We start from the raw sequence: 12,903 nt of genomic DNA, 5'->3' as shown, positions 1-12,903 counted from the left end.
TTACCGTGCAACTTAACGACGAGTCTAGTAATTGAATGGTCATTTAAAGCACGGACTATATAATTACTGGCTGCATGTATTGAAGCTCCAAGATGTAAAGTGCCATTTATTTTGCACATCACATTCCTTTGCACCAAAAACGATGCAGATTTTTTTTTTTTTTTAACCAGGCTCTCTGCACCATTAGAAAACTTTAATCACCCCCTCCCCAAATTCCATTTTGTGGTTGCCCCCCTGGCGCCAGCTCTGGCAGGAGAGGAGGGAGGAGGCTGGGGGGGAGAGGAGGCAGGCACTCGCACTGAGCACACTGAGCTGTGCTCCAGACAAGCACAGGCAGCAGCAGAAGCAGCTCCTGGTAGTTGGCAGCGCTGAGCTGCATGTGTAGTGGCAGAACGCAGCGCAGGAGGCTGTGTACAAGCAAGGTGACTAGTCTCCTCTATCACAGCTACTGTCTATAGTGCTGCATGTGAAGGTGAGAGAGCTGACCATGGTTTCTCCCCACTTGTGTCTCCAGCAGATGATGATGGGGAAGGTAACCCTGGTACTGATGTATGCAGCAGCCTGCAGTGGGGCTCTGGCAGCGGCTGCAGCAGCGACTGGCAGGTCAGACAGAGGCAATTTCCTGGATGATAAACAATGGCTAACCACTATATCCCAGTACGATAAGGATGCCGGACACTGGAATCGATTCCGCGATGTAAGTTCACCTTTGTCTCCCCTTATTCTGCTCTTGTAACTTGGAGGAGAGGATAATGCGGCTGCCCCCTGGTAATGAGCAATGTCTTTCCCTCGGTAACTTTTTCTGTTGCCTGCAGTAGCACTGGTGCTTTCCCTATACCTGATGGCCAGCATCATCTTCCCCTAATGGGGCATTAGCACTGCTGTATAACTTCTATACCAGAGAGAACCCTGACCAACTCCTCCATCCCCATCTTTCATATGTCTCCTGTTTCTAATTATGTCATTTGGCAAAATGAAGCTAATTGGTTCAATGTATTGATGCGTTTGATCGATTTAGTTAGGGACAATGCTGTATGTATTACACTGGGAGTTATCAGTGCGTATTAGGCATCAGTGCTATCAGATATTTATTAACCATAGGTCATTAAGGTAGATTGTTACCAGTGCCAGATTAACAACAGGGGGGCTGGGGTGGTCGACCAGGGTCCCACACATGCATCTGTAAAATGGGGTTTCTGTATGGCATAATGTGGACTGGGGCACTACAGTGTGTATCACATTAATGGTGCTGGAAGTATCTAAGCATAATACTTTTAATAGCATCCTTGGCATATCATATTGACTATTTTATTGGTAGGGCCCCTCTCATATTAGTTGCCTGGAGCCCCAACAAACCTTACTCTGGCCCTGGTTGGTACTTATTATTAGCTTGCCAATGTGCCCATTACTAACCTTTTTTGAAGTGCTGTTAGGCCTGAGGCTACAGTTACAATGTTTGTCTAGTTTTCTATCCTAGCTATTGCTTGCTTGCTCCATTAGATATGTGTTAGAGATGGCTGTTCAGTACAGCAATGCTACATGCATATAATGCAAAGTCCCCAGCAGCAGGCTGCCTCTGAGCTATACAATGCAGCACATAGGTGTTATCAGACAATCCTTCCCTCCACATGTTACATCCAGCCCTTTCCTGAGGGCTGGATTGCCCTGACATTAAACAGTGTGACTTTCAGGGAGCTGTAAGTGGGGTCTGAGGTACCATTTGTGATCTATAGGGGATGCAAATAACAGATGTTTGTAGTGGGAACCCTAAAAAGTGAGTACAGGCTGTAAGTGCTGACAGCTGGTTCCTTAATAGCAATAAATACATGACAAAGAAACTCATTTGCCAGTATTATCAGGTTTGTGTATTATTCTGTAAGCTCATTACAGTCTTTGTGATAGACCATTGTGTATGAGTGCTCTGAACTCCCTCAGTCATCCACCTAGATGTTTCATGTAACTTAAACACTTTGATACATGTTAAACAGCATACAGGACAGTGTATCTTTATTTTTAAGGATAGCAAATAGTATGCATGTAGTTAAACAATTTACCATTTAATACATATTTAGATGATGAGAACGTGATGTTAAAAATGGGATTTTACGGTAACACTATCTGAAAATGTGCTGACATCATTAATAGTCAAATTTGTAAACACTGAAGGTAATACGCCAGTGATTGCAATGACTGGTGCACTGATAGTAAAATTGGCAATTGTGGTACACAGTAATTGATTACAGGCTTTGGGATAAATGTTTACATGAGCCAGTAGTCTGGACTCAAGGTCGATCTGCGTTTGGAGTTTGATTGAAACATATTAGAAAAAAAAAGTTGCTGAACAACTGGGTTCTGTTTTCTGTAACTAGATTCATGGCAGCAATCAAGACTCTGAATTGCTATCACATGGCCAGATATTTTATTAAAAACTAGAAATTAAGTCAAATCAGAATGATTGCAGAAAAGATTTCGATATTAATTGATGAAAACAGCATGCATATACTGTAGGATATGACCGCTAGGCACTTTATCATCTATGTGTGTTGTAATCTTACTACAGATTGCAAGAGATGCTTTATGGATATTTTCCTACTTTTTACTGATGGGTACTTCTTTATCTGTATACATCCTCTTTCCAAAAAGAAATAGGTGGGGAATATTTTATGCAAAATATAATTTACTAGTCGAAGTCAAAACAAAAGGGTACAACAGGGCTTACATCAGCTGAGTATAGCTTGATTTGTATTGGCTCCTGATTATACCGAGACACTCCAAAATATGTAATAATAGCATCACATAATTTATACATTGCTATACTAATGTATTTACATTACCCCAAACTGTTCTCTATATCATATATATGGTTAAGGAAAGACTATGCAAAAATACTTTGCTGATTCAAGGTTATTATAAACAGTATACATGTTTAATTGTTTATTTCTTTACAATAAATGTAAACTTAAACAAAACATGGTTAATTAATGCTACAGCATGGCTTTTATATTCTGAAATGAAGTAAAAAAAGTATTGTAAATGTTGAAATTAAGCATTTTGGCATTAGTCGTGCCCCTGAATCCGTGTCAAATAGGGGCATAAAGGGCCCATCGGGGAAAGCATGATTAGGGGTGTGACCAGTCTTCAGAGGGGGTGTGGCCAGCTGCCACAGTGGTTTGGCTAACCATTAAATAGTATATTAAATACTGCTAGTGCATGCACTATAATGCACAGGATTTATAACAGCAATGCACTGTAGAAAACACACCATAGTCCTGTGCAGTATAAGATAATATATGTATAATGTGTAATTCAAGCGTACAGTCCCTTACCTGATCCATAGAGGAAGAGATGGGACCCCAGGCAATGGGGATCTCCGGGAGTTTCCCCTATTCCCCTGTGGGCCAGTCCCACCCTGCCCTCAATATGGTGCGGTCTTAATTACTGAAGTTAGAAACAGCTTTTACAGATCTACTTATTAGAGTATTGGAGGCTGACTAAGCCTTGGCTGGCTATAGAAATCTGGCTTTAGAAATTTTGTCAGAATTCAAAGTAGGAAGATTCTAAGTAGGAATATACAACCGCACACTGTCGCCTAGACTTAGCCTGGACTTAAACTGGACAGAAACTGAAGGAAACTACAATCAACATAAGTGCAACTCTTAACTGCTAAAACTTTGAATATTACTCTTTCTGCTTGCATATGCACTGTCTGCTTTAAAAATGCACAGCTGTACCTCTAATGACTTTAGCTCTCCTGCTCTTCCATTGATAATAGGTGTCCCCCAACATTTTATTCTTGGCCCTCTTCTTCTCTATCTCTACATGTCCTCCCTGGGTGAGCTTATTTGCTCACTTAACTTCCACTACCACCTCTATGCTGATAATACTAAAATCTACAGATCCTTTCCTGATCTCTCTCCCTCTATACTTACTCATATCTCCAACTGTTTCTCTGCTGTCTACTCTTGGATGACCCAGCACTTTTTTAGACTTAAAATATTAAAGACTAAGCTGACCTCTTCCCACCCTCCTGCATAAAACCTGACAATCTCTCAACCTAACCTCTCTAAGCTCACTTCTTCACCTTCTGTGTCACCCCAGTCTGTCTAACCCTCCCCTTTAGAATGTAAGCTCTCACGAGCAGGGCCCTCTCTCCTTATGTGCCTTTCTTAGAATATATAAACCTTTGCCACCTTGATAATTGCTTCAGTGTCCTGTCCCCTGGTGCAACTATCCATATTTACCATGTACTTGTCCGAAACTGTCTTGTACTGTAATTGTACTGTAATTTGTTATGTGTTTTTGATTATAACTATGCTCTGTAAAGCGCTGCGGAATCTGTGTGCGCTATATAAGAAACTGTTAATAAATAAATAAATATAACTGAAAGAAGCTAGCCAAGCACTACAAGGAACAGTAGCATGGAAGGTGGGGAGTTGGGTAGTGTTGTGTAGTAAGTCAGACCAGAAATGTTGACTGTGTGTGTGGTGATGCTAAGGGGGCTCTTATAATATTTTAAGACATTGACATTTTCTCATCTAAAATGACAAAAGACAACTTTTTATTTTCCTAGGAAGTATAACTATGAACAGGATTTTTTGTTTGTTATAAATCTACCTGGGAATAAGTGAAATTCATAGTCAGTGTTTAAATTAATGTTGTTATACATTGTGTGTTAAACTATTTATTGTTGTAGCATTAGTGTTGGAATGTATAGTCTATGTGAGCATTATTATTTGTTATATACTCTTTTTTAAATGTTATTTGCTACATAGTTGTTTAGTTTCTGGCGAGACCTCCGGTGGGAGCGGCACTACTCTAACTCTACAATGTCAGAAAGGGAAATGTGAACTTTAATTATGACAAATGATACTTGATAGACTCCAGTCCTGGGATCTCTTTCTTTCTGGGCATGAGACTGGAGTCCCAGCAGTCCCATCCTGATGGCAGCCCTGCATGCAGATCATATACTTAAACTTCCAAAATGAAAACGTTATGTCATCTATGAAGTTGTGAAATAACCTCCATTAATCTATTGTAGAAAGAGCACTATGTAAATAAAACTACACAGAAACAATAAAACACCCAAATCTCACTCTCTCTGCACATGTTACATCTGCCCCACCTGCAGTGCACATGGTTTCGCCCATTTTGAGAAAAAATTTGTACTGCGATCAGATCTGAATAAGGGCCCTTGTCTTAGTCACATTCTTAATATAAGTTTCATTGTCTGTTTTTTTCATTTTGGCACATTTACATATAAAGAATAAGTTACAAATGAAACTGGCACAAACTCATTGTGTTCCAAAATTCAGGACTGTTAATAAGAAAGTCTATTTAGAAATCCTTGATTTGTGAATTGCTCTGAAAACAAAGCTGTCTTGAGGGAGACAAAGCCATTACAGATCATTTGCATAATTATTACTGCCCGGTTTTACAGCAGAAACTGGAAACGTCAATGACACCAGCTGGGCTGTACCCAAGGATAGCTAAATAACATAAGATGATGTTAGTAACACCAGTGTAAATGTAGTTGGCAAGTCATTAGAGAGAATAGCCAGCATAAGCTTATATATATCCAATCCAATGCAGTAATCATATTCCAGTCCTGCAAATTCAGGCCTCAGTGCCAAGATATCACTATGAGATAGTAAATCAAATCCCATTTATTGAGAGCAATGGAATATGCTTCTGTTATATAAACAAGTGTTAATAAACTAAAAGTCTAATACACTTATTCATTATACTGCTCAGCACACATTTTTATTAGAAAATACGGTACTTATGTAATATCTGGACTCCCGGTTGAGACCGTATCCCCTCGCCACACTATATAAAAATATATATGCTCCGGTGCTCACCCCCCCTCCCCGGCCACTGTACAGGAGGAGGGGGGGGGGGGGCGCTGCGGTGCTCACCCGCCCCCGGCTGCTTCATTTCCCGGGGTGGGGGGGGGTATAGGTGGCCGCTGCACTGGTCAGGACTCGGGCGCTGGTTCCTTCTTCTGCAGCTGGTGGGGAGACCCGTCGCTAGTCTCTGCTGCAGCCGCTGACTGCCTAGCGCTGCTGCCACGGAGGCACTTTTCTCCACTGATGCCAATGGTGAGGGGTGGGCGGCAGCTGGGACCAGTGTCTCAACACCAGCGGTAGCAGCGCTAGGCAGCCATCGCCAGCAGCAGGGTCCAGGGACAGTTTTCAGAATGGTGCTGGGAAAATAGAGATAGCTATTCCCAGCACCGGCTGCTGCCACAATTATATTTGATTTAAATGTTGGGCTGAAGAGGCGCCCTCCAGTGGCCGGCGCCCTAGGTAGATGCCTAGTGGTAGTGCCGGCCCTGGCAGGGGGCCAGAAAGGAATTTGAATCGTACCCAAGCCATGCAACACCGGAAGTACGAGAGCAATGGTACAGGCAATAGGACCGGGGGCACCGTCGGCATAGTTAACCAGGGTATATATAGCCATATGGGGGTGTAGTAGTTGGTGCAGTGTACCCAGTATATATTCGGAAAGAGGACGTGGTTACACACCTTTTGCCCATGGCCACACCCCCTTTGTTTGTGGCCACACACCCTTTCTGAATGTGTACCGGTTTCTGCCATTCAAATGTTGGAGGGTATGCACTGCGGGGGGAAGCGGTCATCTATTAGAATGAACTTAGGTCTACAGTCATTAGGTCGACCCCACTAGGTCGACTGGCAGGAAGGTCGACCTGACTTAAGGTCGACATAGGCCAAGGTCGACATGACTTAAGGTCGAATTTGCATAAAGGTAGACATGAGGAAGGTCGACTGGTCGTAAGGTCGACATGGGGTTTTTCACAGTTTTTTGAGCCGACATGTGCCGACAGGCGGTATTTCATGCCCTACCATCCACTAGGGCGTGGAGGAGGTTATTAAAGCTGTGGCGAGCGAAGCGAGCCACCGTGCCCGATGCATTGCGAGCGAAGCGAGCGATGCGAGGGTCCGATTCTCATTGCCAACTGTGTCTATGTCGACTGTGTCGACATTCGGATCAAAAAACAGTAAAAAAAACCATGTCAACCTTATGACCAGTCGACCTTCCTCATGTCGACCTTTATGCAAATTCGACCTTAAGTCATGTCGACCTTAAATCAGGTTGACCTTCCAGCCAGTCGACCTAATGGGGTCGACCTAATGACTGTAGACCTAAGTTCATTCTGACAGATGTACTGATTCCACTGCGGGTGGGGCACATGTAACGTGCAAAGAAAATTAGTTTGGGTAGGGGGTGTTCAAACTGAAATCTAAATTGCAGTGTAAACCTAACGCTGTCTAACATTTGTGGGTTACATGCAAAAGGAGACAGTTTTTGTTCCGCAGAGAAACAATATAAATGTTATTACTGCCCTTGTATGGCAACATGGTTTGTTCGAGACACAAACTGACTCCTTTTTGCTTTACTAAATCTGGCCCCGTGGGCCTGATTCACACCTGTTCGCTAGGCAGCGTGTTTTCACTGCCTAGCGAGCAAGTAAACGCTGCCCCACCGAATGCCTGACTCCCCCCTCCACCAAATTCCCGCACAAGAATGCGAGTGGATACATTTATATACACATCCACTAGCATGAGGCCGCACGGGAGAAGAATCCATGTTTCGTTGTTTTTTTCCTTCGCAGATAAAGTTTTTATCTTTTATCCTGGCCAGAGATGGCCAAATTCGGGGAGGGCGTGATGTTATGTCATGTCAGCCACCTGCCCCAAAGCAGTGTTTCTATGGGCTCTCCCATAAAACGCTGGGCGTTCCCCTGCTATGCCCCCTGCTCTCCTTTACTGGAGCAAACGCCCCGGCGAGTGTGAAACTCACAGAAGGAATCGCTCAGGGGGTTTTCACATGTGCAAACCTGCACCATTGGCCATGGGATGTAAATCAGCGAGCAAGTCTGAATCACCCCTTCTGGTAACTTAAACTAGCTAAAACCCTTAGATGTGAACGCCTGTGAATAATTAACTGTCTCTGTATTGATTCTTATAATAGTCCCAGTGGCATAGCAATAGCCCCTGCAGACCCAGCTGTGACTTGGAGGTGCTAGGTGGCTTGTGGGTGCCCGGGGCCTGCAGGGGCTATGTCTATGCCACTGCCTGGACCTGCAGATAATTGTCTGAGTCCCTTTGCCTAATTAGAGGTAGAGAGTTTTAGTTAGCTGCAGTTGTCCTATGAATTCTCAGTTGGCGTTATCTAAGATAAGTCTTTAGGGATTTTTAAATGTTTTTCGGAATCACAAAAAAAACATTTAGTGCTGTAGAAAGCAAATTCTGTACAGTGCTATGATGTAGGAGCCAAGCATTAACAGAAAATAATTGTTTTCTTCTGCATTAAGCCTTTCCTACATACAGTAGCTGGGATACTTAAATCATGCAGAAATATTTGTTTCCACATGAGTTCAGTGAAATTTTGCTTTCTGAATAGACTCCTAAGACTAATATTTCCATATTCTGCGGTTAGTTAATGTTATCCTTAATGTTTAGGGCCCATTACATCTACAGCATTATATATCTTGCATGGGTTAAGAAGATAGATCCAGCAACATTTTAGGGGTTATTCTGGTTGACTCGCTCAGATGCAAATTCGCTCCCTTGTGAGTCAACGAGAACCCACCCTGTGAATGGTTCGTTCGCCCGGCATGCGAATGGATGTTCTACATAAACATCCAATTGCAGGCCAGGGGGAATCTCCCACATGTTGCGTGCATGCATATATGACACTTATATATGTGTGCACATTCGGGAGGAAGTGGGCGGCAGCTGACATCCGGTGATGTTCCCCGGCCTGCTGCACCCAGCCCCGCCCACTGCCTGCAATGTTTGGTGCATGCACACGGCAAACTGTTTTATTCCCCGTGGCCAGATACACCCAGCATATGCACATGCGCAGAAATGCGGCTGCACATGCGCATATTGCAAATATTGGCCACCATAGGTCCCGGCAATCTGCAAACGGACCGGAATAAGGTCCCTTGTTCTCTCTTTCTAGTCTTAAAGAACATTCTTTAGGTATAATAGACATTTCTGAACAAAATATACTACTGATTTAGAATGATGGAGTTGTTAGAAAAATAAATGGTTACTCAAGTTTCTTAGTGACGGCAACCTTCATTCAAACTAGATCTCAAAATGAGTTTGCTCCCGCAGGAAATTCTGGTAATCAAGATTTTCATGAACATAGCAATACTCTTCTTAAAATGTGTACTCAGGAAAACTGTAGAACTGGGGCTGCTAAACTAATGGGCAAACATACTGAAAATGTTATCAAGATGTACTTTTATACATCTCCTGGGCTCGCAAATATAAGTCAGTGGAGACTGACATATTTGCGGGCGCCATGACGAAGACAAAGCAGGCGGCTAACGTCATGTCACATCAGCTGCCCGCGCCTGGCACCCTTCGTCCCACCCCCATTTGCATGGGAACACCAAGCATTATCATGGGACACCCAGTCCCAAGCATTCCCATGTCCCATCGCCGCTACTGCCCCTGTCTGAGCCCATCCTGTCCCCTCCCTTCCCCCCACTGCGAATGGCCCAGCGACAGTGTAAATCACTGAGGCCCTTTGCAGTTGGGGTTTGCACATGCACACTAATGCTTATGCACAAGCCCCAACCATCATTGCGAATGAACCAGAATCGGCCACAAAATCCATGTTAACTTGGCTTGCCATGCTTCAGGCAAGGTGTCTTATTGTGTGTGGAACAAATTACTATTCCATATCGTTTACGTGAATGGGGAAGTATGAAAAAACTCATGTCATACAGTATATGGAAAAATGAGGAACATCACAGTTAAGCTTAGGTTTATGGCTGCGTAGACTGGACACAGCAGTAACCACAGTAGGGCCTGACTCTGGTTTACTCACAAATGCAAATTCTCTCTCTAATGGACAAAACCATGTGCACTACAGGGCGGGGCAGATGAAACATGTGCAAAGAGAGTTATATTTCTGCACCTCCACCAGCCACTTGTACACCGGTACCCCCTCCCCTCACTTTCCCATTCCCCGGACTTAATATTTGAACCACTTGCTTGGCTTAATCACATTTGATGCAACTGGAACCAGGAGTACGTTACCTGGCCAGGTCACATCCCATGTGACACATGTGAGCTGGCCCATTGTACACAAACCGCGCTATCCACTGCCTTCACTGTGTGCGTCACACCTGGTAGTGATGTGGTGGTCTCTGGACCCCTGACATCACTGCTGGAATTGCCCAATAAAATGCCATGTGGTCGGCTTTCTAGAACGCATGCGGTGGGAAATTACAGTGCAGGGAGGGGAACTGATGGTTGGGGTCTGCGCAAGCATGATTATCCGCATGTGAGTGACCGTCCAATAATTTTTCATCTGTGCGTCCGCAGGCGAGCTGATGTGTTAGCATACACATCCCTCGCATGGTGGGTCAGAGATTTGGGTGGGGTGTGTGCGTGTTCAGCGGGGCGGCATGGTGGCATTTACCAGCCAATATATGCTGCCTAGCAAGCAGGTCTGAATGACCTCCTTAGTTCCTCTCTGAACACAATTTAGCTGATCTTTGCATGTGCACAGACCAGCTGTAGCAGAGGGGACTGATGGGTCCCGGACAGCTCCCCGACAGTCGGGATTCCGACAGTCATTCCTCCGACCCCCATAGAGGGAGAATAAAATAGGTGGCAAGCGCAGCTTGCCATCATGCCCGCAGTGTGGCGAGCGCAGCGTGGCGAGCACAGCGAGCCCGCTAGGGGCTTCATTGCGCTCCCCACGCTGTGCAGTCGGGATTCCGATGTCTGAATAATGACTGTCGGAATCCCGATTGTCAGGGAAATATACCACACCCGGGACTGATTGGGTAAATATCGAAATGATGATGGAGTAAAATAAAAAATCTTGGTCATAGGGTATCCAAAGGGGGGGGGGGGGGGGAGGGGGGGTTGCTCAGATCGTGCAATAAAGGGACTTTTACAGGGAGGTTATAAATCATGGAATTTTTATGCTACTATTATTAGGATTTAACACCCTTGTGGGGCCTATTGTCCATGGGAGACAGTAATATTTGGCAATGGTAGCCTGGGAACAGGGGATAATATTGGGCGGGCCAAGACGCCCGAAACAAGTTGGAGCTTTATTAAAACCACTACACTGTTGAATCCGTGAGTGCTGCCTGAATAATTCCCATGTAACAGGACCAGTCGACCCATACTGAAGGGCACCAGGTCAGCAACAAGTTTCATCCAAATTGGAGTGCCGGACAACAACCTTGTGAAGTATATATATACATATATATATATATATATATATAATATATGTAATACACGGGTACTTGTTTCCTAGCACGGTGCCCACGATTTTAATCTTATTACATCGTTTTGATCGCATCGATTGCATCGCATCACATGCGACCAGATCGCATGCGATCGATGCGATCAAAATGATGATTTAATTGTACATGCACCCTGATGGGTGATTAGTATGTTATATGCACCCACATCGCTAACGCCACCGCCACTATTAACGCCAACCCAAAGCGTGGCGAGTGCAGCGAGCCAGCGAGGGGCGGCGGTACGCGTCCTCCGACCTTTTCATACCCCAACTATCCACGTTGGTGTGGAGTTGATTGTATATAGTGTGTCGAGCACAGCGAGCCACCGAGCCCGAAGCTGCGCTCGCCACGCTTCGGGTTGGCATTAATAGTGGCGGTGGTGTTAACAATGGGGGTGCATATAACATACTAATCACCCATCAGGGTGCATGTACAATTAAATCATCGTTGATTGAATATAGTAAAAATACTTTTAAACTTTATTGAGTAATTAAAAAAAGACAATTTCTGAGTGGTTTTGTACGGAAAACAGTCAGTAAAGTGATCAAAAACTTTGGAAGAGGAGAAAGCAAACAAACTTTTTACTAGAGGGTGAGCTTTGCAAGCACACTTACTATGATGCAGCCCATACACGGTCCGTTTAACGGATCCGTTTGGGACTTAATTGGCACACATCGGATCCCTAGTGCATGCAGTGTGCATGCACTGCGATCCGATCCGATGTGTACCTAGTACAAAAAGTATGTGCATCACATACTTTTTGTACCGTACTATATGTGATGCGCGGGAGCGCACATCGCATAGTACAGAACGGAGCCATACACAACGGACCGTGTATGGGCTCCTTTAGTATAAAAAGAAAAAAGAAAACTACAGTATTTAAAAACGTATAACAGAACTGCACTTAAGAATCTCTAAATATATACATTAAATAAATATCTATTGAAAAGGCCAAATGCAGGGTTAGATGCCTTTTTAATTTGCTACTGTATTTTTCTGTACTTGTAGATGGACGGGTTTAGTTGGGCACTCTGGGTTTCTAAGACAACATAGTTATAGCATCATTTCTATATTCTACACAGTAATAATATGAATAGCAAGTCAATGAAGGCACATTTCACAGCTGTGGTAGAAAGTTTTGTAGCTGTCATTAGGGATTATGTAAATGATTGTTAATGAACATTTGTATATTAAGTTTCAGCATGCTTATCATGCATATCATTACCTTGTATTCAAATGAGCATTTATCTTCATTATATTGTCCAGATGGTACATACTCAGCTCCAGTCTGATCTGATAAGCAAATATAAACTTTACTTATTGCCAGATAATCTGAGCTGGGTAGAATTTGTTGATTCTAGTGTGCACTCTGCCAGCATGGAGAATATTTCTTATTGATACCTGACATACAGTACCTGCTGATGTACAGAGTGGTTAGGGAATAAAACGCAACACGGACGGTGTAATGGTTAGCATTACTGCCTCATAGCGCTGAGGTCATGGGTTCACCATGGCCCTAACTGTGTAGAATTCGTATATTCTCCCTGTGCTTTCGTGCGTTTCCTCCGGGTACTCCTATTTCCTCCCACAATCCAAAA

General features: G+C 43.9%; 1 protein-coding gene across 5 annotated transcripts in view; it reads left to right on the top strand.

The window, feature by feature from the left end:
* Positions 1-265: 265 nt before the first annotated feature.
* SPOCK3 (SPARC (osteonectin), cwcv and kazal like domains proteoglycan 3) overlaps positions 266-12,903 on the top strand; it is a 297,817-nt gene continuing 285,179 nt past the window's right edge. For 3 of the 5 annotated variants that reach the window (XM_083173000.1, XM_083172983.1, XM_083172966.1), the window contains exons 1-2: positions 267-422; positions 515-697. In XM_083173000.1, the coding sequence (XP_083029126.1) occupies positions 378-422; positions 515-697 (228 nt within the window). In that variant the 5' untranslated portion in view covers positions 267-377. Of the gene's footprint in view, positions 423-514; positions 698-12,903 lie in introns of all 5 variants that reach the window. The other 2 variants (XM_083172993.1, XM_083172975.1) reach the window with 2 other exon arrangements.

This window comes from Crinia signifera, chromosome 1 (genome assembly GCF_055691185.1).
Source record: "Crinia signifera chromosome 1, ASM5569118v1, whole genome shotgun sequence".
Classification (NCBI taxonomy): domain Eukaryota; kingdom Metazoa; phylum Chordata; class Amphibia; order Anura; family Myobatrachidae; genus Crinia; species Crinia signifera.
Note: the sequence above shows the minus strand (reverse complement) of the source record. Positions and strands in the feature narration are given on the sequence as shown.